The following is a 27,412-nucleotide window of genomic DNA, read 5'->3' as shown; positions in this document are numbered from 1 at the left end:
ACGGTCGAATCGATTGCGAGTCCAATATGAATGCGTCGCATGAGATGGGACGGGATCACGTATCGTTAAGGCTTATATACATTCAATTATAGTGACAGAACGTCGTAACATTTGAGGCTAACAAAGAACACGGATTTACATAGACAAAAATCTGACAAACTGTGAATTTTATGACTCAGGCGTATGGAAGACATGTTCCCTAAATGCGAGGATCGTATTGTTGATTCGGGGTAATAGGGTGTAAGCACGCTTTGCTAGAAAAGACCGACGAAAATCAAAACACGTTGAGTCTCGTTGAAAGGAAACGAACCTGCGAAACCAATTCCATACCACCCACTGGTCACCCACATCTACGTCGCGAAGGTGGCCTTCACTATCAATTGCAATCCCAAACGCATGGGTGGTGGAGTAACAGGTGTCCGTGGTGCGAGTACATGTAGAAGAGGTATTGCACTGAGTAATGGCATACGGTGGACCTTGATGCATCGAGAGCATGATGATCTCCGTATTGCGGCCAACCTCATCGACGGCAAGGCAAGCAAGCGTAGGAGCCACGGCACCGGCAGGCTGGTATGCACTTCGCTGAATCGCGATTAAGAATGAAGAGATCCAAGGCCGAGGGTGGTGCGCAACTTCTGGAGAAAGCTCGAATGACAGAGGTTGGCGGAGAGGGAAAGGAAAGTCGGGGTGTACATAGTAAAAATAGACAGTTCTGCGATTAACCTTGGATGTGTTAGACAAGTAAAAGGATAGAGAAAGGAGAAGAGCGCACAGTATCAGGAAGTGAAGGCGCACTCCGCAGTGTAGACAGGGCGTCAAGGGAAGGGAACGCTGCCATGGTTTTAGAGGACGACAAGTAGGGAGGGAAATAAGAAAAAGCTGGGAATAAAAGGAGCACAAAAAAGTGAGCGTCGAATGAACGAACGGAGCCCAGTTGCAGTCTTACCGTGTTCGAAAAATTTGAGAAACGAAGAGAAGTTACTTAAGGTTTGACGTTTGACGCTGGCATGCAATCAATCACGCGATTAATAGATAAAAAAGTGCTCATTGAAACTACACTAGAAAATAACACAAGCGACACAGCTATGATATAGGATAAGACAATAATTAATAGCACATATAATTGTAAAGACCTACCAAGAAACAAGTACGAACGGCAATATGAAATAATGAAGATTATTTGAGATGGGGCTTAAGACTAAAAGGGTAATATTCAGCAGTAGGACAAAGGCGAAGGATTCACAGAAGATGAAGCACTAACGCTGAGAATTGACGCATCATCACTTCTTCGTCGGATTGAGAGACAGAGTGGGGTACACCAGAGGAGGTGAATGCAAAAACGGCAACGTGATGAATACAAATGCAATTATCGGTGGAATCGGGGCGAAAAGTTGCGCGAAGAGAAGTCGGTGCAGCAGAATAACGTTTAAGGAAGAGTAGGAGAAGTTCATTGTCAGGAGCATATTTGTGGACGTGGCGAAAGAAGACGAAGCTGCCATCAGGCAAATAAGTCTCGGAGAAGACTTGCTCAATAAACTCGTGACTAGTAATTCCATTGACAGTGGGCAAGGAGTGTTTGACAGCAAGGGGTTGCTTGAGAGGTCTCGTAGAGGAAGGGTGAATATAAAAAAAATGCAGGATATGTTCATCGGCCTGTAAATATACACGAGAATATTCAGTAGTCAGAAGGCCTAGAAATATTAAGGGAACGCACTTTTAATTCAGGCGGATTTTTGGACAGAGATCTAAGTGCGCGGATAGACATCATGGTGGCCTCGAAGTTGCAAGAGCAATAAAGATGCATCTGAACGTTAAACGTTTTAAATACAAAAGAGTTACAGGCCACGAAGTACATGAGAAGCATACTGAAGAACACTAGGCAGTCGAAGACAATGTCATGGAGATAGAGGGAGCAAATGACAAGCCTGGCCTGTGGAGGGGCTTGGCTTGCAAGTGCAGAGAAAGGAAAGGTATACAGCTTCGATTTGGCATTAGTAAAAATTTACTATATTAGTAATCAAGCCAAAAACAGATGGGTCGACACAAATAATTGGCATGTTATAAGGCAGGAGCACAACACAGAAGCGGCTAAATACAGGATGATCTACAGATACTACGACTGACAACATAACTAAACTAAACTACCTCCCTTTACGGTTAGATTTCGATGGCATTAGATCTTCATGATATTCAAATCCTTCCTTGAGACCACCTGCATGAACATAAGGGCTTTCATCATCAGAATCAACTTCGCTACGGCGAGAAATACGTGAAGAACCAGCGGCATTGTCAGAAGATGGCTTCGAATGAGGAGGTTTGCGACGAGGAGGGCCCGGAAAGTCCTTTGTGCGAGTCGGAGTATTGTATATTGGTTTAGGGAAGGGACGCGAGGAGATGGGTTTGGGAAGACCTGGCCCATCATAACCAGGGGGAAGAGCAAGGACTACGACAAATTGTAGACCAAGAGAGAGGGAAAGGGGAGGTGCCTTGTATGACCCAGAAGACTGCCATGTATGAGCAGTATACCCAACACAGACAATACAGCCAGTGGGAAGGTCTTCTTCAGAGTTTTTGTAGAAAGGATAGGTACGAGAGCCAATTTGGTTCAACTGAGCAGGTGCTGCAACAAAGGAGTCCCTTCCATCAAAGATGGGGACTGTAATCGAAGTCAACACGACAGAGTAGGGAAAATACGAGCGGCATGCACCTGCACGAGAAAAGGGTAAAGGATTTTTGCAATGGAGATTCTTGGGTACATTGGAGATATCGCGCTTTTTACCAGGGGATACTACGGAAAAGAAAAGTACATGAAAGGGCCTCATGATGATGATAGGCGAAGACTCACCAGGTTCTAAAGGACTGAGGTTGTCGGGATCGTCCTTCCAAGCGTCAGAGTCGAAACGCTGGTTGGAACGAAAATCAATAATACCCTCAGAAACAGGGCACCCGAATTTTGAAGAACCAATGAGACTTCCAAAACATGCAAACAAACGCTGTGATTCCTGCATAAGTCCATGAACGCGTAAGCCTCGAATGTATCGAACGGCTTTATCTTTAACAAGAAAGGATTTGGGACTGAAAATATACGATTCAGTCACACGGCCAACTGTGAGGAAGACAGCATTGAAGAAACGATCTTCGGCAAGGACCAGGTGGATTTTGTTGTTGATTGTGGGACAAGTGATCGCACAGGGAGGAGTCGGATCGAAACGAGCACCATTGAATATGTTAGCGGATCGTACGAAATTCACGGTTTGGCGAATACATCTGAGCGAAAAATAAAATAAGCTCGAATATGTAGTCATTCATCATCAAAAACTGACCTTTCCTGACTAGAAGTGATTCCTGAAACCATGTCACGGTAGAGAAGATAATCATCATCATCGGTAATGCTTTCATCAGCTACAGGCCTGATGGTGACGGCGCTGTGACCAAACGGTAAATGTTAGCAAAACGCAAGTTAGGGTTCAAGAGAATGACTGACGGGAGGTCGACCACGGATCTAAAAGAAGCCGCAAAACGGGGATCAATCCACTCAGCATTGAGGACACCATTTTCGCCAAGATTATTGTCGATGAAAGGAACGACATCCTGAGGTTCGTGATACTGTTCCTCAAAACCTGCCGAATCTCCAGACTCCATGAGATCGTTCTCGCTAAGAGCGTCGCATATCAGCTCTTTGCGTGACTTGCGAGGAGGAGATGAAGATGCCGAATTGTCGAATCCGATAGGAGGAATCGCAGGGGAGAGCAAAGCATCTGTGAGTGCACGATGGATAATGGCATCACGATGTTTCTTCCCAGCAGCAGAGGGTTTTGGAAGGGTTTTCACTGGGGTAGTGACAAGCGGGGAAGGAGTAGTACGTTTCGAATTAGAGAAAGGATGGAACCGAAGATGATCCTTCCCTTTGAGTCTTGAAGATGGAGACCCGGTGGCAGAAGATTTAGATGGCGACGTATTCACAGTAGATGTGTCAGAATTAGAATGAGATGGCGACGATAATAGAGAACGAGGAGGTGATGGTGAAGCAGCGTAGGGTATCTTCAGAGGGGACATGCCACGCTCTAATTTTGAGGGGAAAATTTTGGTTTTAGAGGATGAGGTGGTGGGAAGAACTGGACGCATGCGGGACTCCAAAGTGGATGAGGATCGAGGAGTAGGAATCCAGCCTTCTAATGGATTAGAAGGTAAATCAGGCGAGGGAGTCCGTAAGGCAGGAATCGAACGGAAATTCGCAGGGAGGTCAATGTCCATGTTGTCATAGTCCTCAATTGAAAGGCCATGAGACAAGGACGGAGCTGGTATAGGAGACATTGTGTTTTTGGGTGACTCGGGTGGATAACATAAGTCAAAAGAATCCTCATCCACCTGATGATCAACGCCAACAACATCGGGTAAAAATGAAGATGGACGAGAAGAAAGGGAGTCCATTTGGGAGGACACAACATCGGTGACCACCGAACGCGCAGGGGCGCCGCCGCGCAGGGAAGACGAAGGTGACAAGACTAGATTTCTGAAGTTGGGATCATCAGATGCATAATATGTTCGCCCATTGACAACAATTGATGTGAGATCTTTCGGAGGGGATGGGGACACTGAAGCCAAGCTGTCGGACTGGGAAATGGTGGAGCTACTGAAGATGTCAATGTAGGGTGACTGGCGAAAAAAGAATACGTACTGCAATTGTCTCGAAGGCGTCTTGGGACTACGCAACAAGAAAGGCTTGTGATGCTCCTTAGGCTCACTCAGAGAAGGTGGGAGGACAGGGTATTCATCGTCACTCAGCTCAATCGGGCTGAAATTTTTCATTTCTGTTACTGGATACAAAAGAGGACAAAGGATAACGACAGACCTATACAGTTTTGGTGAGGAGGGACGTTTTTCCTCCGGTGTACCCTGACGAACACGATTGGAGTAAAGCTCTTTTGGTACAGGCAATGCCGAATCTCTGAACGAACAACCGATGAGAATTTGAGCAGATGATAAGAGGAAAACATTGAACATACTTGAAAGCACTCTCAGGAGAAGAGACGTCCATATCATCCTGGGCTTGACTTGAATAATTAAAATGAGTACAAACTTTAATGGACATATATAGCAACACATACGAAGCGCGAATGCGAGGAAGACTTGGCGACCTTTCAATGTCAGCTTGGACGCGAGGAGGACTTGCGGACCATTCGATGGAAGATCCATCACCGACATCATCCGCAACAATGACTGAGTCCAATTCATACTTGTTTGCGTCCGCATTGGACTCCTCAAGACAATCACCGCTGCTATCAGCATCAGAGGCAGCTGCCTCCACGTCCAGAAATTTACCCACAGAGTGGGGGTCGTTGATGAGACCAGAACGTCCAGGAGAAACCTTAGCAGTGCGTGGAAGAGAAGGACTGTGGACAATGAAAACGGGGACCTTAAAAGATAGACAAAGAACTTACAGCAGTTCAGAGCCCAATAAACGATTGGTGGGTTTGCGAGCGCGGTTTGATTTGCGAGACCTACACAGAAATGAACCTCAAGTGATATTGGACAAAAGGGAAGTCAACAAACATGTTTTTGGAGAGCAGAGTAGGTGACTGGACACAGATATGAACGTTGAGAGTGTGTACTTCAGGTATAGCGACGAGAAGACAAAGAAAAAAAATTCGAGAAAATTGAAATCAAATAAAGGCAGGATATATGATTAGTAAGGATCAGCGGAAGAGTTGAATCATGCGGGCGATGAAAAAAAAAAAAGGAAGCAGAGGGAAAGTACGACGCAGAAAGAAGTAGTGGAGCAAGGAGCAGTATAGGAAGCACGGTGCATATAAGGCCGAATAGATGATCATACTAGAAAGGTGGTACAACTACTGAGTAAAGATAGCTGAAAATTGCGAAGCGAAAAAGGGGATGAAGGTGGAAACGACAGAGCACAGATATAGGATAAGAAAAGTAGCGCATTAGCAATTATCCCCGTTCGCTTTCAACTGAAATACGAATTGTGAAATGGACCAAAGCTATAACAGCAAAGATGCTGGTGAGTAGGAAAACAGTTCGGCATGGATGAAGATGACTTACAATGTAAAACAGCTGAGGCGTTAAATAAAATGAGGACAATATGTCTGGGAAACGAGATCCGGCCCCATATCAGTTGCTTCCTTGAGGTAGTTTGAATAATTACTTACCAAGATGAGCAGATGTTACTGACACGAAATTTATAGAGAGAAGGATGGGAGGACAGTGTAGAGATACGCAAGTTTGAGGAACCTAGCTGTTGGCGAATGACCCAGAGTGATGCGAATGGAATCTTCGAGGTAATATTGCATATGCAAGGAGTACTGGAGGATAAGAGACTTCCACCTATTCGCGGTGAACTGTGAGTCATATGATTGGGGTAAAGAGGATTTGCTTACCAGTATCGGCCAGCACAAAGAAAAGGCTCCAACACCTACGACAATCCATCACCGTGAGTGGATTGGGGATCAAAAGCTTCGCGAAAGATGTCGACTGCGTGTATGACATGTACGCCCTCTTTTCGCGGCACGTACCCGGCCTGAAGATAATGGCGACAAAGGGGACAGCGGAACGGCCGATGCTCGAGATGTCAAATAGGATATTTACTCCAAAGGTAGAGGCCCCAAATATGAACCCAGCCACGGTGAATCCGGAGATGGATGAGAATGGTTTCATTGAGAGGATAAATGCAACGAATGGAATGTTTGTATATGGAGAGGAGAACATAGTAGTCTATGGAGAAGAGAGGATAGATGCTACCGGACGCAAAAAGTAAGTAACGTTAGCATTGCACAAAATGGCTGGTAAGACTAAACTCACCGTTTTCGAAGAACCGTCCGCATTCCACCTCAGAGACTGCACGTGGGTGACATTGTAGACGTCGCGTTCAGTATGGTTGCATTTGGAAGAGGAAGTGAGTTGAAGGCAAGATTATTGCTTCGCAATATTACACTTTTGGACGCAACTCACACACAAGTGAGTAAAAATGAAGGATTGACAGAAGGAAACGACTGACTTTGCATAGAAATGGCTCAAGGAAAAGGTCAAGGCACAGTCCTTGAATATCAGAGTGCAGCCGACCCTCAAGCGACGTCTTGAGTTCGAAGACGACGAAGAAGATACCAGGAAGCGAATGAAGGGAATGGATATCGAAAACGACGAAAATGAGATCGAAGACAGCGAAGAAGATGCCAGGATGCGAATGAAGGGAATGGATATCGAAAATGACGAGAACGGTAATGAAAGGGAAGGGACGTGTGAGTAGTAATGTGTGTTAGGTATCACATTTGAAGCGAAGAAGGTAGCGAAGAAGTAGAGTGGCACGTAGGATGAACAGTCACATAGTCACGGTGGTGCTGATTAAGGTCTCGTGCAAGTCACATTAAATCAATTCAGTTCAACTCACTGTTACATTTCGCCAAATAAGGCGAAACTACTGCCATAAAGGGTAATAATTTTTGTATGGAGTACCGTACATAAGGACGATACTTCCGTAAACTACAGCCTCGTAACCTTGGTAGACCTTGGTTGATCAAAGAAGGGAAGGGTTTGGAGTACCAATCACTCGCAATACTGCCTATCGACGCTGCTATCAAAGCACATTTTTGTTTGCAGGCCATCATCTCGCAAATCAAGCCAGCTTTACCCTCTGTGTCAGATTCCATAACCTTGAAAATTGAAAAATTGCAAGTCCATGTCAGCTGGGATAGTACTCTCACAACGTGCGCATCCTTCCTTTGCCTAGTAGTAGAGCATGACAATATTACTGATCAACAAACTAGGACCCTTGAAAACATTGTTAAATTTCTCAAAGGGCTTGAAGATACCCCTCGGGCTCTCACCAAAGCAGATGACAGGCAGGCCGGGAAATTTATCGAGGAATTGAAGGGAGCATTCAATATCAAGTCGGTGGTATGTATTGTCTCTTAGAGCTTCTCCTCTATGTTTGACCTTTCTCCTCAGGACTTACCTATCAGTCAATATGCCTTGGAGCTTCTAAAGTCAACCTTGAAGAGTCGAGGCTAGTGCTGTTGATATCGAGGGCTCTTTTAGACTTTGGTTATTTCTTAAATCTATGATACAATATTGGTTTTAGAGCTTCAACCTAGAATGTCTTCACTTTTACTTACCTACCAGCTTTCATAATGCGAAAGTTTTTGCCAGAAACCCACAGAATCCGCTCTTTTTCCTTCCAAAAATCTCCGGAGTTCTGCATATTTGGACATGGATGAGTACATGAGTGGCACAAAAAGTTCACGTTGCAAAATGGGAAAAGTGAAACAAAACTTGGAACGATAAGGGCAAGAGAAATTGTATCACCGACAGAAGGAACGGGAAGTGTATTGTTCTCCCATTGACACCATTTTAGAGTACTTGATGTATGAGGAAAGGGAAGGAGTTCGGCCGATTGAGGTTGAGATCAGAGATCCTGTGTATCAAAATTGTCAGGGGAACTTGCTCGAACCTCTGCAGCAACTCGGCTCGCAGATAGTCGCAGATACGGAGGTGTCTTTTTAGGGAAAGCCAAATGAAGTGTTTTCAACAATCGATGTTGATGACTTGGTCGATTAATTTTCAACGTAAATTCGTGACCAAGCCCACCCGAAGACACTAGAAGATGAACCCCATTATTCGCTCTCGCAAAGAAAGGGTTTCCAGTTTGCTTCGATGAGTTCCATCTGGCCGACTCAGCATTATATGTGAAAGACAATTATGTCCGTATAGAGTACACACAGTCCATCATACTTCTCTTATACTACATCTCAAATTTAATGATTATCCTGGACAAAACCTTGTCAATCTTCATTTCATCTGTTCAACAACTACCGTGGAACGACGTATTTCGAGTTTACCACTTGCCTAGATGCACAAAGACCAGGATAAATAACGACGATGAGGGTATGAGATAGGCAAGATAAGATACACCCACCTCCGAACTTGCCCAGCCCCTCAGAAACGGCGTTGCTGATCTTGTCAGCCGTTTGCGAGTCCTGATAGCGACGTTTCAGCGGAGTACAGTTTGGGAAAAGATAACAATAAACATACGAGGTTATAACCAGCCTTCTCAGCTGCGTACGCAACACCTTTCTCGATGTAGGAATTCGTGGAACTCTGATTCTGGTTTCCACTTTGGTTGTTGGAGTTGGAGCTGTTGGACCCATAAGAGTCGTTATTTCCATAAGTGGAAGAGTTGTTGGAATCGTTGTTACGGTTGTTGTTGCTCGAGCCATAAGAGTCATTGTTCGAACTACCGTAGGAGTCGTCGTTGTTCGAACCACCGTAAGAATCTTTGGTATTCGAGCCATAAGAATTGTTGTTCGAAGCAGCGTAAGAATCTTTGGTGTTCGAGCCATGAGAATTGTTGTTCAAACTGCCGTAGGAGTCGTTGTTGTTCGAGCCATAAGAATCGTTGTTCGAACTGCCGTAGGCATCCGTGTTGTTGGACCCATAGGAATTTTTGTTGTTGGAACTGTATGAGTTGGGGTTAGAACCGTAAGAGTCCGGGGAATTGTTGTTGTTTGAAGAACCGTGGTGGTTATGATGATTTTTGGAACCGTAAGAATCGTTTCCAGAAGACCCGTAGGTATCGTTGTTATTGTCGTTCTTTGAGCCATACGAGTCGTTGTTTCCTGCAAGGCCGTATGAGTTACTGTTGTTGCTGTTCCTCGAGCCGTGATTACCCGAAGACCCGTACGAGTCACTACTGTTGTTGGCCCTCGAGCCATAAGAGTTATCGTTTCCTGCAGAACCGTACGAATTGCTGTTCTTCGAGCCGTATGAGCTATTGTTTCCCGAAGACTCGAAGTTGTTGTTGTTCGACCCATAAGAGTCATTATCGTTCGAACGACCAAACTCTCCTTGACCACCGCGAGCGCCGGTGTCTCTATCGCTCGCACCGTAAGATTCCGAGTTCGAGTTGTTGTTTGATCCATAAGAATCATTCGAACCGAAGTCGCTGTTGTTGTTGTTGTTGTTGTTGTTGTAAGACATGACTATGAAGGAGATGTAAACTCTGTGAGATGAAAGCGCAGCAATGAAAGCATACCAGTTAAGAAGAAGTCTACGAATGCGTGGGGAAGATACGAGGTGGGGATGGAGATAAACTGGAATTAATCGATGAATTTCGTTCCTTTTTATACCTCGATAAACGGGTGACGTCAAGGGGACAGGAAAATTCGATGATGTCAAAATATCCTTCAAGAGGCAAGTAGAAGCGGAAGCATGAATCTCAAGGATTGAGGATTGATCCGCAGTTTTTCTGGCAGAGTCTGGCACGGCGGGTGAAGGCTACAATGAAGACGACTGTCAAGTTTTGTGGTCTAGACTACATATTAGCTGGGCTCTGCGGAACTACGAACAGAGCTTTATGCCATGCTCCCATTGTCCTCAAGGCTCGAATGTCCTAGTGTTCTCGCTTGAAGTGCAAATCGGAGTTCTTGAACGTGCATGCAGTCTTTCAATCAATCTGACGGCTGTACAGAGGAACCGAACAAAGAAAGGAGAACGCCAAATATCTCGAACGTTGAGTTATATTAGCCAGTCATATCCATGTGTTTCCCAAAATTCGACAGCAAGGGTACTCACTGCTCAGGACGACTCACAGTGCTGCGTATTTTACGTGAGTAAATGCAGATGACCAGGAAATCACACTGGAGCATTGAGTGTAACCGACTGCAAGTACATTCTCCTTCACTTGACATCGAAAACCCATCAGATCTAGAAACGATGAGATGAACACCCTTGTAGACCCGGAAGGTAGCGAACCACGAACTTGTTCTTTAGAAATTATGTTGAGGCTGTTCCCTCTACTCCAGATCGATGGACTCGATGATAAATCTTTCTGGCTGAGCATCTTCCAGAGTTCCCATTAATGCTGGCACGCACTGCAGGTTCTGAGGGACAGAATTAGTATGCGACGTGAATGAATATCCAATTCAACAAGAATGAACTATCAGAAACATCCACACTCACCACGCCACTGTCATTTTCCAGATGGATGTAACTCAGATATTGATATATATCAGACAAGAGCCGAAAAAGACATGAACATAGGATTGCTATACACATACAAATCTTCTAATTCTTCTGTTAAAGGATGTCGCCCAGAATATCCAAAGAGGCATCCGGCGGTTACTTAGGATCAGCGACAGACCCACACTGCTTACATTTACGCAAATCGGGCGTTTGTTGCCAACGTTCTATCACCGGCTTGAGTTGCGTCCCGAGATCAGTTACATGGAAGGACTCTTCATAGATGATCGTTGGCTTGTCGTGAGTTGATGATGGGCAATACCACCGCAAACGATCTATGGACGACGATGAAAATCAGTTGATAACAACAAACAACGTAGTATTGCACCTATTGAATTACCAGGGCGTTCTCTTTCCATAACGAGACCAATGGTATCGGCGAAGCGCACAGGATTATGTGGTGTATTGGCTAACAATTAAATGAAGCCATAATAAACAGAAAGCCACCATCAAGAAGATGCGTACCAGGCAATAAAAACATCTCTCCCTCCTCTATGCGAATGTCTCTGAAGGTGCCGTCATCTACTGTCCTCAGAAGCATGCCACCCTTGTACTGGTAGAACCATTCCTACGAGCGAGCATAAGAGCTTGCACTGGTTCCGTTCGGCAGACTCATACTTCGGTTTCGTTAACATGATAGTCATTCCTTTCATTAGGACCTCCTACTACCATAACGACGAAATCACCACCACGATATAAGCAAAAGTTGTTGACTGGCGGTTTGAGTAAGTGAGAATTTTCTGATATCCATTTCGTAAAATTAATTGGGGATGAAAGAGGCATAGTAGTACCAGTTGGATGGAGATTGGATGGAGAGAATGTTGCTTTGGAATCCCGAGGACCGAAGTGATGATTCAATCCATGATCCAAGCATGTGACTGTGAGAGGATTAATCATGTGCATTAGGCGCGTGTTCAAACCTCACGCAGCCGTACGCTCGTTCCTACATCTCCACTCGCAAATGTTCTACTCATCATCATAGGACGCATTGCTAAATACTTGTAATGGCTCCTCTATCTGCCGCATTAACGGACGAAGGGAAGAGACGAAGCTCGATAGATAAAGCGAAAGTGTCACATGTAAGGTGCTTTTCGGATGTCTGCAGATTTGCAAATACTCATTACATCTGTAGCTTTCGCGACAATTACAACTACGCCTTCAATATGCCAGACTCAAAGTAGAACATGGCTGGGTGTGCTATCTTCATTTCATACTGAACGACCGGTCGCGGCTGATGCCTCTGTTACTATTAGCATAAACAAAATCTGAATGAAGTTGAAAATCTTTACTTTCGGCGAACGAATAATAGACCGCGGCAACAATCAGGCTTTGGACCGACTACGCAAACTTCCTATTTGAGTACTAGTAACATCCACCCCCTAGCTCCACAAACTTTATCCTTCAAAGCACATACCTTTTCTAAGGTTTTTGAACCTGCCCCAGTCACAATGACCAATCATCCGGTCGTTCCTTTTTCTTCTTCTCCGGCTACTGGTCCTTCTGTGGATAGTTCCCCTCCATCGTCCACCGCAGAGCTTAGTGAAACTCAATCTTCATCCCAGGGTGCTATCAACCCCTCTTCTCTGACTTCTTCGCTGTCTCCCTCTTCCTCGAATATCGGACCAGCCATCCCATCATCCGTCGTCTTAACTATGCCTTCCCGTGCTCATGTATGTACATCCTTTCTCTACTCATAAGTGATATCTCATCTCCGTCCTACATCCGTCCTAGACTGCTTCCACTCAAGAAACACACCAACCAATCCCTTCACCCTCTGCATCTGCATCCGTGCAGACTTCAAACCTTCACGGTCCTGTAATCCCATTATCTGCTCGAGCCATGCAAAAACAACGCCAAACGGTGAAACCAATTCCGCTCACTTCTATTGCTGCCGCTGCTCGACCACGTTCAGCCAACACAAGCTCTATGCCAGCTTACCCCGCATCTGTTTCGAACCCAACCCGTTCCGTTATCCCTCATTTCAACCAATTCACCTCTACACCGGTTCCCCTGGTGGATACAATGGGTCGGAACGTCGCTTCCCTGACGTACGACTCGTTTTGGTCTTCGCATAATGCCTCTGTAATCGCAAATCGCCCGCTTAGTTTCCGGGCGTCTGTTGGACCCGTTGGAGGAAAAGCTGGGGAATTCGGAGCTGGTATAGGTCCTGGAATTGGCAGTGGTGTTACTGCGTATCCTGGTGCCATTCATTCTGGAATGGATAATACCATGTCGGTGAATGCTCTAGCCCGCATCAGCTCTGACCTTGTGACTGCTCCCAATTATTCTGGGTCAACGCTTGGGCTTAGCCAGCCGTTTTAAGTCCCCACAAGCCCGTTGGAACTTGCCCGTAATTTCTCTGTATAGGAAATATTCGGTTACCGTTCATGGGTGCAAATGAGCTTCATACACCTAATCACTGTAGAAATTTGTACGGTCAGTAATGTTTATCCTCTTATCCCACTATGTATCTTGACTTCAACTGGTCAGCTATCTCTGAGGTACAGATGCTATAAGCATGCTTGGTGCAAGAATGAATGAGGGTTACAGATTTCACGACCTGGTCAATGTATCGATACTCAAAGTCCTAGAAATACGCGATATCATCACTATCCAGCCAACCTCCAGCATCCGCTATACTCACCACCCGCTCAGAGTCTTTTTCATCTTGCCATATCCCCATCTCCTGCTGCTCTTCCGCCAAAATAGCACCATCAGAGTACGGTTCTCCGTCATCTGTTTCATGCAAAGGCTGCCCCCCAATTGATTTCCTATCAGACTTGGGATAGACGAACTTAAGATTAGAGAACGTTCGATGACTCGGTGGTGCTCGTTGTGCGAAAGGAGTTTCAGGTGAAGACGTTGCATCTCGTGCGCGCAATACACCTCCGAGCTCGGTTGCTATTGTTCTAGGATTCCAACCGCTGAAGTTCCAACCGCTGTCAGTGCCCTACAAGCAGTTTCAATGTTGAAAATGGCGGACGGGAGTAAAGCTCATGTACCTGGTTGATGATCCATGACCGAACGTCTCGTACACCATCCCACGACTCCTTCTCTTTATTGATATTGTCGAAAAAATCTGGTTTGCAAACTTTTTGATTCAAACGTGGGACTGGAGCTGGAAGTGAATGAAGTGTCCCCAGGGCAAGTAGATGAAATCTATATGGGTTGACTTGATACCACTGAATAAAACATACATTAGAATAGAGGAGATAATAAATGAAGGGCTACAAAAACTTGCTGTATCTCCGCCACTGGAGTCAGCCCAACTTAGCCAGTCGGCAATTCCATCGCACTGGTCTACATCAGTACAAAACTGGATGAAGTTTTGGTGAATGTACAACGAAAACAGAGAGGAGTCGATTGGCGAATCAGAGTAGATGGTCTAAACAATTCTGAGTGGATATAATCTACATGCTAGTCTAGTATGCTCACATTGACGTCCACTCGACTAGCCTTCCTGTCGTGTTCGCTCAAGTACGGTGGTAGTTTCGGTGGGTCCTTCAACCTTTTATCGATTTCTTGATCCTTTTTTATATCCCTGGCAGAAGCAGAGGGAGCCGGAGGATCACCTTTACCTACAGAAAGGAAGCATGCTTATCATCAGAACGAAGATGATTGAGTTTATGACGAACGTTTATTATAAAACACCTTCCCCATCAAGTGAAACAAAGCCAAGCTCTGCTCCCTTCGAGTGATACTTTCCATGAGAACCTGTGCGTCTGCGCCCTTCGTTTTGTTATTCAATCTGATACAAGCAAACTGTAACGCCATGATTGCACTTCGAATGTCGCCATTGGCAGAGTCAACAATGATGTCGAGCATCTGGCCGTTTATGGGAGATTTCTGCGACGAAAATTTTCTACTGAGCAGCGCTTGAAGAGCCTTCTTCAGTAGTGTAGGGGCAATTGGATTAAACCTACAAAAGTTTGAACAATACATTGCTGGTGTGAAACATAAACCTACCTGATCTCATCCACATAGGGCCCATTGAGAACATCCTTCGGGAGTATACTTCTGATATCAACTGCGCTGTCCTGGTCTCGTTCCCAGACACCACTGGCCAGACGCTCGTCTCCTGCCTCACCTCTCATACCCGAATCGCTCAGGACAATGACAACTGGGACTGGATTGGGATCTTGGTTTTCAACCAAGGACCGAATTACATCGTGAAACTGCGAGCGAGTATTGGAGTGTAGGACGTTGGGTAGATCTTCAAGAAGAATGATGCGCTGAATCGGTGTTGGATTCGAATTAGAGCTTGAGAGCGACGATGAAGGGAGTGGTCGTTTCCGAGGGTTTGGTGTAGAAGATGAGCTGAAAACACTCTGGCACTGTGATGCGCGCTCTAGAAATAACCGGAATTTGGTGAATATTGTATCATCCGACACCCAAAGGCCTGAAGACGTCGCATCGAAATCTGGCACGCACATCGTCAGAAAAGTCTGTGTTGTACTAGGAAGGACATACCTGTAGCATTTGTAAAACTTTCACTAGTCGAACTCTTCCATTCAATGATTTCAAATTTCAACTCCTGGCTCAAGACTCGTATTGTCGATGACTTGGCAGTTCCCGCTGGTCCCGTGAGAACTAAAACCCGCTGCATATCATGAGCTTCGACTTCTCTGATAAGACTCATTTACATACCCGGTATTTGCGTAACTTTCCGAACGGTCCACCTTCCAGTGATTCGCGCAGCCAATTACGAACATTTTCCACCTTCCGCACATGGACGGCTAACTCTGCCTATAAACTCGTTGAGCTTTCTGTTTTCCAAACGAAAAGTGATCACCCACCTCCGATCGCGGCTCATACATATCAACCCACAATTGGCCACTGTCTACTATGTTCATCAGCATAGACGCAACAACGAGGGTCAAGCATCACCTTGAATTTCTATCTCTTGAGATGGTGAAGGATCCTTCATGATCTCTTTCTCTTTCCCCTTCCTTTTGGAACTAGACTGCGTTGATGACAATTCTTCTTGCGAAAGAGGAACATTGATAAACTGGATAACAGGCAATTCAATATAAGTATTCAATAGTAATGAGCTGAAACATTTACAGCAGTCAAAGGATTGATACGTCTGGTGTTCGCGGTACTTGGTTCCAGCTTTAGCGTCGTGCGCTTCTGCGAGGCAGATGTGTTTTTGGAGGTAGATGTTGTTTTCTGAGATGAACGGGAACGCATAGCGGTACTTATAAAAGTATGAAGGCTGAATGAAGGCAAGCATGCAAGCAATTGCGAAGTTAAGCAATAAGTATGTTAAGTCCTCGACGTGGATAAGGCCAAGGCGTGATATGTAGGACACGGTGTGACTATCTCACGTGAATGACATGCCCCTTATCAGGAAGTTGAATGATCTCCCATCCCCGTCTCCACCCAATTAACTACTCTTACCATTCCTCAGTAACTCTCCATTATTACCTTACTTCTGGGATGTGTGAATACCTTTTCTGCTAGCAGCGGCCAGGCTATAAAACAAAGTCAGTCCTCGTAACGGAACTGCCGGACTTCCCGTCGATTTAACTCTATCTGCAAACTACCTGAAGCTTTGTTATACACCTCGTACTCCGTTAATGATTGCAATGCCTTCATCAACAGAAACTTGCGCGGGTCTCCGTTCTCCGGACCCCCAGACTCATAAAAAATGACATTCAAACAGATGCGAGAACAGAGGATCCCTCTCGAAGATTATGTCTCTAGGATCACCTCTTCTCACTAATGAGCGCACCCCTCTGCTCGCGGGCTCCTTGGCGGAAAATGGTCTCAACGACAATCGTGTAGCTGACAATGCCTCCCTTGTTGCTCGTACATCGGAACCGCCGCAATATGTGTATGACAAGCCGACTTCCTCTCTCGCCCCAGTGGTTTGTACACCGTTCTACCTACTGGAACTCCATCGAATATTGTTCTCCTAGTTCGTTCCAATGGCTATTGGTGTTTTTCTAGCTGCTATGGATGGTTCTATCGTTGTATCATGTAGGCACTGATTGATGTGAATCGCTGAGACTTCAGCTTATGATTTTCTTTACAGCTTCCGCTGCTATTGGGAGTGAGCTCAAACAGCTACAAAACGCCAGTTGGGTAGCTACCGGATACATGCTTTCTAGTACGAACGATCTGATTCCGTCTCAACAATACCCTTCTAAAATCTTTCATGCAGTGACAAGTTTCCAGTCTGTTCTCGCTTTTCGATATGAAATTTTAATTCATTGAAACATCTCGATAGGCCTCTATATGGTAAATTTAGCGACATTTTCGGTCGTAAGGCCTGTTTACTGTTCGCCTATACTGTTTTTGCCACCGGATGCCTTCTATGTGGATTCTCTCGAAATATGAGTCAACTTATCGCGGCTCGAGCCATTGCTGGAGTTGGAGGCGCAGGGATGACAACGTATGCTGGAATGGATTTGGTTGGTTTACATCTAACTAATGGTTAACTAGTCTAGTCAGCATTATCATGTCCGACATTGTCCCCTTGCGTTCTCGTGGAACTTGGCAAGGTAATGAGGGTGTGATCACGTATGCTGGGTTATTGAATATCGTCTTCAGGAATAATCAATATCGTTTTTCAATCTGGCTCTGCCATTGGCGCTCCCTTAGGAGGGTATCTAGCCGACAACTTTGGATGGCGTTGGTGAGTGCGTGATAAATATATGTAGCATACCTCATAACTTCCTATAGGGCGTTCATCGTACAAGTTCCCATCACTCTACTCGCAATCATTTTTGTGTCTATCTCACTGCACTTGCCCCATCATGATGGCTCCGATTTGCGGGCCAAACTCAAACGTATCGATGTTGGAGGATCCATTGCCCTTGTTGCAACTGTCTTCTTCCTTCTTTTTGGACTGGACCGAGGCGGAAATCTGTCTTGGGGAGACAATCTCACGATGTCCTCCCTCATTGCCTGCGTCATTTCATTGATTATCTTCCTCATAATTGAAACAAAAATTGCACCAGAGCCGTTAGCTCCTCAACGAATAATCACCAAGAACTCCCTTTTTGTGACCTATCTGTCCAATTTCTTCCCAATGGCTTCAGGAATGTCAATGCTGTTCCATGTGTCATTATACTTTCAAGCTGTCGAAGGGAAAAACGCAGCGCAATCTGGTTTGCTTCTACTGCCAGATGCTGCTGGAAGCTTGACGGGCTCTCTTTTGGGTGGCTTGCTCGTCCAGTTGTCTGGAACATATTACCTTCTGACCGTGGCCGGATTCATCGTCCTAGTAGCGGGAAGAGTAGTGGCGACTTTGATGACCGGTGTGATATTCCGATCAGCGTTAGGTGTTGGCGTTGGTGAGCAAAAGTATATCATGTTCTGACCGAATGACTCACGAGCGCTCTAATGTACAGGGATTCTGGTGGCAGCAATCGGAAATGGTCATGCATAGCCCTGTCATTTTTGTCAAAAGTAAATCCTAACATTTTGGCATATCAGGCGTATCCATCACTACTAGTTTGGTGGCACTCATTGCCAATGCTGGCCCAGCAGATCAGGCAGCTGCGACTGCTGGTACGTCACCATTCGAAAAGGGGCAAATACTGTCTAATCCAATGTTCGTTTAGCATCCTATTTGTTCCGTTCGTTGGGTATCGTGGTCGGGCTGTCGGTAGCCAGTAGCTTAGTTCAGGTCACGTTGCGCAAAGAATTGCGACGCCACCTCGAAGGGCATGATATCGATGAGGTTGGGCTTGCTTTCCTATCAAGCTCTTAGGCCTTAACTGAATTTCTCCATCCTAAGATTGTTCGACAAGTGCGCAGATCGCTGGATTACATAGATCAATTGAACCCTTCGATGCGTACGGTGGTCCGAGATTCATACGAGAAAGCAATCCATGTTACCTTGTGGTTTTCTGTCTCCATGACAGTGTGCGCTGCGGTTTGCTCCTTGTTTATCAAAGTGAAGCCCTTGATCAAACACAGTTGAAGGCTTTTTGACGTAGTCTATGATCAGATCAGTAGGGTAGTAACGCGGCGCAAGTATGTACATGGACGTGTAGAATATCGTTCATAAGAATTCGAACTCAGGCTGTGTATAAGCATCTGCGTATATGTCCTTGATCTTGTGAGTTTCAATTTTCAAGTACTGGGAGTGGACAGTGGCAACCCCAAGAAATAGATATCTTGTCTATTAAAAGTATAAGCAGCCAAGATCCAGGAAATCGCACAGCAAGGGGATAGCATGCTAAAAATATAACTACAAGTGCAAAATGTCTACAGCAAAGTCCGAAGTTGTACATCAAAATGGAAAGCGAAAAAAAAATGTCCGACTTCATGCAATGAAGGGCATAACGATAGCAAGTGAAAAGCATAATACAGTAGTACACTGTGTACACAGTGTGGATTCAGGTACAAAGTGAATCATTTTAGGGGATCCATGCGGGTGGCTTGGAGGTCCTTCGAGCACAGTTGAGTCACTGCAAAGGTTGCCCGAAACGAATTTTCAGACTCGGGTGAGCAGTAGAGATGTTCTGGAGAATACGTCGGCTGTTTACATAACACCCAAAGTCAGGGCAACACTCGATACAGGGAGTGTGGCGAGATGTACGCGAGGAGTAATGAACCATAGGCGAGAGCGATAGGATCAACGGAAGAGGCAGAGATAGAGAAAGGATGTCCTCTACTCCTTGAACTCAGGACAAGGTATATTATGACTCCTCAAGAGTTGCCTAAGCGTCAACGCTCGAGTACGCCACACATCCTTTTCCCTTGTCAGATTTTCGACAGTAGCCTCCAACTGCTGAGTGTACATCAGTTTGCGCCTCCTGCTACGTCGGGCAGCAAGAGTATTCTGTCGTCGTTTGTAGTCGATTTTTTCCTGATCAGTGGCATTCTCCGCTGGCGGCTCCTCCGTGAGTTCATCGTCCTCGTCTTCAGACATCCCAGTGGCCTGAGGTGGGGAAAGCCGGCGTTGTTGTTTTATGAAATACGAGGGGATCTCTTTGCGAGAGGTAGCAGACGGCGTAACGTAATTCCGAGGTTGTGTGGGTGCGTCTGGACCAAGGAGGGCATCCGGAGAATATCTCCTGGTAGAAGCTGAACGCAACGGGGGGGCATGAGACGTAATCGTAGGCGCAGTCCTGGTTGGTCCTGGACCGTAGTTGGAGCGCCCCGCATGAACAGTCGAGTATCCGGGAGAAGACATTTGATGCGAGATGGGATGTTGGTAGATAGCCGCTGGGTTGGTATTAGTACTACCACTTTCGGTAGCGTAATGATTGTATGTTGGATGATACATCAACACGTTTTTGTGATGGAAATCCGGGGAAATGAGTCGAATCGAGAGGGCAGGTATGCCACAATTTGCTGTAGAAACCAAGAGTCATACCAACTCTTTCCTTTATACAAAGCTGCTTGCAGAGCCCAAGCATTGCCGAATGGGAAAGAGAATGCCGATACCCGACGAAATTTAAAACACTGCCACAAAGCTATGCACTGCCAAACGTCGGTGCAGATTTTTGTGCGGGGAAGATTGGAGCCCATGGCCCCACCTACGAACATACATGCAAGGCAGCAAATACGAAAGAACGACCTCAGGATTCATCCATATAACAGTCAACCCAAATCAAGTAGTACTTCCTGATCTAAGGTGATTGATAAAAAAATGAGCTTTCTGCGAGATTTTTTGTGTGGATACGACGAATGCGAATACTTACTAACATCCCAGTCACTGGAAAGTTCTCTGCACATTCCTAGGACGAAGGACTTGATTACCATGATCACTAACAAGTTCCAATGTCTAAACTTCCGAGCTCGTTGCTCCGTTTGATGAGAATTCAACGGGATTGTTGAGTGCCTTGACGGAACAGAGGCTGACGGAGAGTTAATGTCGGATTGAAACTTGAAAGCGAAGCAGTATGTACACCGCAGCTGAGCGCATTCATTATTCAAAGTCCAAGGCTATAAGTCGTGAGAAATGCCGCCCTCTTGAATTTGCACTGCCTTCTCACACAAAATACCGGTGCACTTCAACTTGTCCTTGTACTTGATGATACCTTTGTAATGTATGATGTCAGTTTGAAGGACAACTCAGCCATCCGGTACAATGTAACCTTGCCTCCCGAAGTACAACGTTTAATGTACAACTGAAATCTCAGCTAATTTGATTCTAAAATCCGCTGCCCGATCGATTTCGCACAAGCAGAAATCGCAATGTCCGATATGCGCAAGCACAAGTGAGTAGCGAGGTCAATGCCAATAACATTGTCCGGATTCCGGAATGAATAAGTAAGAGTAAGTAGCTCACTTCACCGGACGCAATGGTCCAGAGTCCTCTTAAAACACCACTTTGTTGGCCTTTCTTTTGAAAACACCTTTCTTGCTCCTACGATTCCTTTTTCTGCACCTCCACCTTCGCTTAGTCCTCCTCCTTAACTCGAGGTCAAAATCCTTGGAAGATCATGATCAATTGGATGAATGCATGCTATTTTCGAAGTCGGGATCATCAGGGAGAGAACTTCCTACTATCCATACACCAATCGTTGTTACAGTAAAGGCGTCCCAGGTGTTTAACTTGTTGTAATGTTTCTCAGTTTGACTCTTTTGTAATTCTGATACGTTACTTCGTTGTACACTGGATAAACTGATAAACGTGCACTGGGTGAATAATACAGTTGAAAAGCAAGTCAATAACAGTTGAAAACACGTCGAAGACATCGGGAGTTGATCCAGATGCTGACTCCAAAATGAGTCGTTGATGGTAGCTACAAGAAAGCGCAAGTTGTTGAAAACTAGGTGTACAGATGAATTTGTGGATGTATTGCGTACAGGTTGTATCGAGGTGGAGAGGAATGGATACGATGATGATGATGAGAGGATATAGTGTTCCCAATGTGAGACGTGAGAAAGACTGGGAATTCGAACAATTTCTAGGTATACGGGTTTGGGTGACTGATTCCCAGGAAAGACACCTCGAAGTCCTTGAGAGCGTCTATGTGGTCTCTATGTAGTCTTCAATGACTATAGTCGTACCTGGCAGAAAAAAGGAAAGTTAAGGAAATAAGACCGTCCATTCATTCATCGGGTGGATATGTCAAGATGGCACATACTTTTTATAGAACGACTCCCTGTTAACATCGTCCGGTGCGGCCTACCCCGTGACAAAAAGAAAAAGGTATAACCAGTTAGTACGCAGGAGTGAAAAGACGGGACAGTACATGTGTAGAGTGAGATTCATGATGTATGTATAAACATGAGATGACAATGGCGAGCGGAGAGCGGTATCTATGAACCCCGAAACAAAAAAACAACTCACATTCGTCCTCGGACCTCTAGTCTTTGCCCTCTTCCCTTCTTTCTCCTCTTGGATCCTCAGAGCTCGATCGCTAGAGAGCCATTGTAAAGCAATTGCGTGAAGTGTCGAGCCCGCATTATCCGATGAGGGATTAAGAGGCCAAGGTGTTGGATTAAGCACGAACGACCCGTCACGCATATGTGCAATGTGCGTAGGAAAATCGTTAAGGCCGTCAAATATGTGTGTAGCGTCTAAGTGAGACAGAAAGAGAGATAGGTTGTGAGTATCATTCGAATCCAACAGCGAATCCCACAGCAACAACTCACAGACGACAGTAGCACCTCTATTAACAGTTTCATCTTTCAGAAAATTCAGCAGCCCGTCTCGTACTAGGACATCTAAATCCACAGTGACTTCATCTAGGAGGAGTAAGTCCCATTCGCCCATGAGACCCATACAGAGTTGGACGCGGCGGCGTTCGCCATCTGAAATGGCGTGCATGTGCCTGGAGGGTGAAAGAGTGGAGAAAAGTAAGTGAGGGCGTGAAGGAAGGAATGAGCGGTATCGATGGATGGGAGTAGATTGAGATTCAGAGTTAAGAGAATTGGAACCAGATTACAAAGGATCGAGAGGACATTAGAAAGAAATTGAACAGGAGTTGTGGAGAAAACGCACCAATCCAGATCAATGTCCAAGATATCCAACAGGTGATCTCTACGCTCTTTATGCCTATATCCACCGACACTATTGAGGAAATCAGAAACGACAATATCTCTGCGGACGCCAGCGTTCATTGCCCTATCAATGAATATCGTCAATGTCCAAGTAAATACAAGCCAATCATCCATTCAATCCGTCTCATAACATCGTGTAGAAACTAACATACCATTCCGTTCCCAGATAAACCAAATTTGGAGGAAAGTCCTTAAACACATCTTTCCCAAAGACATTGACTATTCCTTGTTGGATCATCCTTTTCCCAGCCAAAATGTACAGTAGAGTGCTCTTCCCGGCACCGTTGCCTCCGATGAGGAGAGTACGGGATCCAGTGGGTAGAGTGAAATTGACATCGCGGAGAGCGACGACAGCATCGTTGGGTTGACCGCCAGGAGGGCTGTGGCTAAATGTGAGGCTGGAAATTTCAACAGCGGGTTCCGACGACATTTGGAAACTCAATGACAAGAGGGATATGAGGAAGGAACCAGTTGTGCGGACCGGACTGCATAGGCGCCTATATTCTTAATAAGCGCTCGTGCGCACGCCAGATTCTCGAGCAATTCGAGTCCCTAAACAACATATATAATGTACAACGTCTGAAATTTTCGCGCGTAATTAGTGTCTATAGCTGTTCATGATAGGTGACAACATTGATCTTCGAGCTATAAGGAACATCTACCGCCCGACCAATTCCTCTAAAACAGGAAGATAATCCGGAGCCGTAAGACTATAACACTGAAGTCCTCTGTATCGTCCTACTTGTATGCTTCTTTGATTATGCGGAGAAGCTAGGGGTGGTTCCTTTACTACTCGTAGGATGTATCCCCGGCCGCTGAGATAATCAAGTTCCGCCATTGCGGTACCTGGAAGAGCAATAGAATTGGCAAAAGATTCTGAAGAGGAGATGGAAGGAAAAAACGTACCTCTATGATTCTTCTGCCTCGTATGAGGATACCCTAACCACGCTGACCCAATATTTAGATCTAAAACCTTCTCCTCCCCAACAATCCACAGCGTAGTCTTATTCCGACACACATGTATGGGAAAAGATTGTCGGAGACCATATATCACACGATTCGGAGCGACCGTGGCAAAGTCTTCTGGTAACACACGATTGCAATGCTCGATGAACGTCGACGTGAGGATCCCGTCCTGGACTAGAAGGTCTCTTAGAGGTGAGAGGACAGGGTTTTTGACGATTCGGTAGAGGGGAAGAGACCAAGGGATTTTGTTGGGCATTATCCAATCCCGAGTTTCACCATTCTCCTCGTCTATGGTCCTAAAACGCAGCTCAGAGCAGATGGATGGACGTCCCGATGGGGTGTGGTAATATATGTATCCAGAAGGAGACGGCAGTAACCCCAAATCGAATCTCGGAAGAAGGTTTATGGGTGGGTGCGAATCGTTTACGCGGAGGTCGGAGATAGAAGTGAAGGGTATTTGACCTATAGAGAGGTCCTATTCTTGGGTGTGAGGATGAGTAGGAATTAATTTATTAGGGAAAAAGAGAAACTAAGAAAGAAGAACGGACCAGGGGACGGGTGGTTTGAGGAGGAAGAGTGTCATGAGAGGGAGAAAATGTTGGTTGCGTTGAAGACAGACGGCGCCAAGTGGAGAAGAATGTTGGTGATCGAGAAAGGGCTGAACGCGAGGAGATAGAAAGCATGGGAAGGAGAACAAGAAAGTTAGGAAGCGCTGAGATTTACACGGGCGCTTAGGAAAGCAGCAGTCTTCTTTTTCGACCTTGAAGTTCACGTCTTTATTGACTCTTTCTTGTGCCTTTTCTTTTTCAGCATTCCCTTTCTACCTCAACTACGCTCCTGATCTACCACGATCTGTAAGCTAACGCGCTTCTCTCAAGTATAATGCTCTCCGCATTTTAAAATTATCAATCCCCTTTCCTGCTCCATTCCTGTTCCAGAACCGAGTCTGCCAAGGGTTGGAGAGGGCTCGAGACCGATTTTTGAACAAGTAGGTAAGTCCAAGCACTGAAGTAGAGCGATTCCCATCGAAAATTTGAGGTAAGTAGCGGCAACAAACCAAAGGGGGCCTGTACTTTGGTATTTTTCCTGGAGTGCTAGAGAGTGCTCGGTTCTACATAGCCCCGGCATTGATATTGATTACCAAGATCGTACATTATGTCATGGATGACAATGACGAAGTCGGATGAACTATCTCTCGAATCTCGAGTGACTGGACGGGCTGTACTGACAAACTTGACTGGGCTGTCCTCACACGGGTAGAAAAACAACTACTTAAAGGTTCTTCGAATTTTTCTCTTTTGACCAGGAGTCCAAATGTGGCTTTTATGCTATCAAGGGGGTATACTGCAGTGCGTATGTATCTTTCCGGTGATCTACCTATAGTAGCCTCGCCATTGAACATCAGTGGTTCATCCATCACTCTTTTTCAGTGATATCATCAAACCCTGGCATTCCACTTCTCAATCTACACCAAGAAAACTCCAGCCGGTCAAGATTCCTTCCTGTAGTCCCGAGTCTGTCATAGACCTCCGCCCATGCGCAACACATCCCCGCTACACCTCCATACAGACTCCAAGGTTTGTCCGGAGAAGTCATTTCTCCTGCCAAAGTAAGCTGACTGTATGACGTGGCAAGGTGCGCGAGATGGATAGCCCGAAGAAAATGCACCTTGGAGTGCTCGTAGTGTTTCCACAGCCCCATAGCATCTGAGGCGGCCAGCAAAGCATAAACGCTTCCAGCTACACCGTGGCAAAGCCCTACGCCTTTGCATAATAATCCTTTTTGATATACAAGGCTTGCGCCTCGCTGGATCGCCGTAGCGAGGCTGGACAGGAAAGATATGGATAGAAGAAATACCTCGGGATGCGCAACCGCGCGCCGGATGAGGGTAGCGAAGAGGATGAGCATACCCGATGCTCCGTGGCACCATCTACAACGCAAGAAGACTGTAGACGAACACTTATAATATATATGCGGAATCAGAACGTACTGAACGAGGTCATTCGGTTGAGTATACCTTTGCTTCAAGCTCGTCGGCCAGTTCCCATCGTCGTCTTGATAAGTAGTCAGCCACTCGATCGTTTTCAAAATATCAGAAATATATGGTTCTATCATGTCCACGGGGCACATGAGTAGAACGTGGAGAATACCCGCTGCATTGTTTTAGCAGAAAGTCAACTTTTATTTTGATGCCTTCAATTATTGTCACTTACCAACACCATGCGCTGCACCTAGATATCGCTTATGGTGCCATGACCACATTAAGGCGGGAGCAGCTGACCTACTGGACACATTAGACGCATAGTGGGAGGCCCCGAAACGCCCTCGAATAATGATAGAACGGACAACATTAGCAATGGAGGAGTCACTCGTGAGCGAGCCCAGAGTAGATCTAATCGGCGCCTCTAAATTTGCTCTGACAATGCTACTCCTCAACCTTAGCAGAGCATAGAGCAAACCAGCTTGGCCATATAAAACTTCACACCCGTCATCATTGTCATCATCGGCTGGTTCTTGACCCTGTACGTTCAAAGCTCGTCGCAGGGCCTCGGTGCAAGATGTGATATCTTCTTGTTTATACGGGCTCGAAGCCGTATCTTGTTCAAGTATATCTAAAAGAACTTCAGTCGCAATTCCCACTGGGGTTTCGAGGAAAGAAGTTTTTCCAGGGGATCTTGGTCGCCAATTTTGAACAGAGACCGACGATGATCGGACAATGCTCGACAGACAATTTTGTCGAATCTGCTGCAGGTTTTCCTGTAAGTTTGCTCGACCAACTCGGTCGAGCGGAGGACCAAGGTCGGTAAAAGTTGATACGAGGCGGGAAAAGACAGAAAACCCTATATATTCAATACATAAAATTCGTTGTCAATTCAACTTGATTCCCCCCAAAAAATAGCAAAATGTAACGGGACCTGCAGGACCATAGTAAATACTCGAGACTTCCGGGTCGGAAGCTGCATTGGCAGACTCCCGACAAACATGTCTCGTCTCTCGGACGAGGGTGATCCAAATATTGTCGACGTTTAAGTCGTGAGGAGGGCCATCCATGTGAGATATGTACCGTGTATGCATATCGAAAGTTGTTGACCTGGTATTCAGACCAAGAAAATTTGCTTCACCTCGTGCGTTATGTTGACGGTTCTGGTGGAAGAGACCTCATGTTACTAATAGTATTACAGTTATGATTTACTGACTGTGATCAAGACGTCATTGAGTTCGGCACAAACGAGCGTTTCTTTTTTCTCTCCGCAATAGAGTATCCGGCCTCTGCAGCCTACAGAGACAAATGACTTGAAAGACACCCGAAAGCCTACATACTATACGGAAACTATATAGTATTTCCGAATCACAAAACGCAAGACGCCACTGGAAAATGGACTGACGTCGTTGAAAATACTTTGTATGTTACCGCCGACCGGTACACTCCGGTACATATACATGA

At 45.6% G+C, this 27,412-nt stretch overlaps 12 protein-coding genes across 12 annotated transcripts; 3 read left to right on the top strand and 9 right to left on the bottom strand.

Annotated features, from left to right (window-relative positions):
* Positions 1–199: 199 nt before the first annotated feature.
* On the bottom strand, positions 200–1,765 carry C8R40DRAFT_1174780 (uncharacterized protein; the record flags this gene model as incomplete). Its single annotated transcript, XM_046232232.1, has 6 exons — positions 200–254; positions 311–723; positions 773–879; positions 947–1,002; positions 1,262–1,653; positions 1,715–1,765. The coding sequence occupies 6 exons, from the start codon at positions 1,763–1,765 to the stop codon at positions 200–202; spliced, it is 1,074 nt and encodes a 357-aa protein (XP_046082440.1).
* Positions 1,766–2,141: 376 nt separating this feature from the next.
* On the bottom strand, positions 2,142–5,555 carry C8R40DRAFT_1072639 (uncharacterized protein; the record flags this gene model as incomplete). The annotated part of the gene is made up of 10 exons (XM_046226486.1): positions 2,142–2,656; positions 2,708–2,788; positions 2,846–3,267; positions 3,324–3,425; positions 3,485–4,630; positions 4,679–4,795; positions 4,853–4,948; positions 5,007–5,054; positions 5,109–5,393; positions 5,506–5,555. The coding sequence occupies 10 exons, from the start codon at positions 5,553–5,555 to the stop codon at positions 2,142–2,144; spliced, it is 2,862 nt and encodes a 953-aa protein (XP_046082439.1).
* A 486-nt stretch (positions 5,556–6,041) lies between these two features.
* Positions 6,042–8,074, top strand: C8R40DRAFT_1208042 (uncharacterized protein; the record flags this gene model as incomplete). Its single annotated transcript, XM_046233172.1, has 9 exons — positions 6,042–6,146; positions 6,204–6,358; positions 6,383–6,448; positions 6,472–6,768; positions 6,828–6,972; positions 7,022–7,232; positions 7,478–7,718; positions 7,779–7,908; positions 7,960–8,074. The coding sequence occupies 9 exons, from the start codon at positions 6,042–6,044 to the stop codon at positions 8,020–8,022; spliced, it is 1,413 nt and encodes a 470-aa protein (XP_046082438.1). The 3' UTR covers positions 8,023–8,074.
* A 436-nt stretch (positions 8,075–8,510) lies between these two features.
* Positions 8,511–10,201, bottom strand: C8R40DRAFT_567488 (uncharacterized protein). The gene is made up of 4 exons (XM_046235477.1): positions 10,043–10,201; positions 9,043–9,989; positions 8,927–8,987; positions 8,511–8,856 (listed from the first exon to the last, which is right to left on the bottom strand). Exons 2-4 carry the CDS (start codon positions 9,985–9,987, stop codon positions 8,846–8,848), a joined length of 1,017 nt encoding a protein of 338 aa, XP_046082437.1. The 5' UTR covers positions 9,988–9,989; positions 10,043–10,201; the 3' UTR covers positions 8,511–8,845.
* Positions 10,202–11,127: 926 nt separating this feature from the next.
* On the bottom strand, positions 11,128–11,811 carry C8R40DRAFT_1054877 (3-hydroxyanthranilic acid dioxygenase; the record flags this gene model as incomplete). The annotated part of the gene is made up of 4 exons (XM_046224958.1): positions 11,128–11,303; positions 11,357–11,437; positions 11,494–11,596; positions 11,647–11,811. The coding sequence occupies 4 exons, from the start codon at positions 11,809–11,811 to the stop codon at positions 11,128–11,130; spliced, it is 525 nt and encodes a 174-aa protein (XP_046082436.1).
* A 124-nt stretch (positions 11,812–11,935) lies between these two features.
* On the top strand, positions 11,936–12,831 carry C8R40DRAFT_567831 (uncharacterized protein). Its single transcript, XM_046235480.1, has 3 exons — positions 11,936–12,107; positions 12,161–12,220; positions 12,282–12,831. The coding sequence occupies exons 1-3, from the start codon at positions 12,033–12,035 to the stop codon at positions 12,723–12,725; spliced, it is 579 nt and encodes a 192-aa protein (XP_046082435.1). The 5' UTR covers positions 11,936–12,032; the 3' UTR covers positions 12,726–12,831.
* A 1,051-nt stretch (positions 12,832–13,882) lies between these two features.
* Positions 13,883–16,320, bottom strand: C8R40DRAFT_567769 (Rad17 cell cycle checkpoint protein-domain-containing protein). Its single transcript, XM_046235479.1, has 9 exons — positions 16,093–16,320; positions 15,825–16,036; positions 15,676–15,774; positions 15,499–15,628; positions 14,995–15,448; positions 14,664–14,947; positions 14,464–14,606; positions 14,270–14,413; positions 13,883–14,210 (listed from the first exon to the last, which is right to left on the bottom strand). The coding sequence occupies exons 2-9, from the start codon at positions 15,885–15,887 to the stop codon at positions 13,971–13,973; spliced, it is 1,557 nt and encodes a 518-aa protein (XP_046082434.1). The 5' UTR covers positions 15,888–16,036; positions 16,093–16,320; the 3' UTR covers positions 13,883–13,970.
* Position 16,321: 1 nt separating this feature from the next.
* Positions 16,322–19,034, top strand: C8R40DRAFT_567524 (MFS general substrate transporter). The gene is made up of 12 exons (XM_046235478.1): positions 16,322–16,898; positions 16,950–17,010; positions 17,066–17,140; positions 17,195–17,207; positions 17,261–17,425; positions 17,476–17,534; positions 17,584–17,668; positions 17,716–18,329; positions 18,387–18,413; positions 18,472–18,546; positions 18,600–18,718; positions 18,776–19,034. Exons 1-12 carry the CDS (start codon positions 16,725–16,727, stop codon positions 18,959–18,961), a joined length of 1,653 nt encoding a protein of 550 aa, XP_046082433.1. The 5' UTR covers positions 16,322–16,724; the 3' UTR covers positions 18,962–19,034.
* A 620-nt stretch (positions 19,035–19,654) lies between these two features.
* Positions 19,655–20,179, bottom strand: C8R40DRAFT_1054908 (ectomycorrhiza-regulated protein; the record flags this gene model as incomplete). Its single annotated transcript, XM_046224960.1, has 1 exon — positions 19,655–20,179. The coding sequence occupies one exon, from the start codon at positions 20,177–20,179 to the stop codon at positions 19,655–19,657; it is 525 nt and encodes a 174-aa protein (XP_046082432.1).
* Positions 20,180–21,986: 1,807 nt separating this feature from the next.
* Positions 21,987–23,431, bottom strand: C8R40DRAFT_1162747 (P-loop containing nucleoside triphosphate hydrolase protein; the record flags this gene model as incomplete). The annotated part of the gene is made up of 6 exons (XM_046230277.1): positions 21,987–22,005; positions 22,083–22,123; positions 22,289–22,518; positions 22,594–22,772; positions 22,943–23,065; positions 23,154–23,431. 6 exons carry the CDS (start codon positions 23,429–23,431, stop codon positions 21,987–21,989), a joined length of 870 nt encoding a protein of 289 aa, XP_046082431.1.
* A 51-nt stretch (positions 23,432–23,482) lies between these two features.
* On the bottom strand, positions 23,483–24,678 carry C8R40DRAFT_1122705 (uncharacterized protein). The gene is made up of 3 exons (XM_046228867.1): positions 24,516–24,678; positions 23,908–24,442; positions 23,483–23,847 (listed from the first exon to the last, which is right to left on the bottom strand). The coding sequence occupies exons 1-3, from the start codon at positions 24,648–24,650 to the stop codon at positions 23,660–23,662; spliced, it is 858 nt and encodes a 285-aa protein (XP_046082430.1). The 5' UTR covers positions 24,651–24,678; the 3' UTR covers positions 23,483–23,659.
* A 705-nt stretch (positions 24,679–25,383) lies between these two features.
* C8R40DRAFT_1274184 (uncharacterized protein) lies at positions 25,384–27,125 on the bottom strand (the record flags this gene model as incomplete). The annotated part of the gene is made up of 3 exons (XM_046234101.1): positions 26,883–27,125; positions 26,181–26,807; positions 25,384–26,120 (listed from the first exon to the last, which is right to left on the bottom strand). Exons 1-3 carry the CDS (start codon positions 27,040–27,042, stop codon positions 25,384–25,386), a joined length of 1,524 nt encoding a protein of 507 aa, XP_046082429.1. The 5' UTR covers positions 27,043–27,125.
* Positions 27,126–27,412: the final 287 nt, after the last annotated feature.

Source organism: Lentinula edodes (genome assembly GCF_021015755.1).
Source record: "Lentinula edodes strain Le(Bin) 0899 ss11 chromosome Unknown C8R40scaffold_38, whole genome shotgun sequence".
NCBI lineage: Eukaryota > Fungi > Basidiomycota > Agaricomycetes > Agaricales > Omphalotaceae > Lentinula > Lentinula edodes.
Note: the sequence above shows the minus strand (reverse complement) of the source record. Positions and strands in the feature narration are given on the sequence as shown.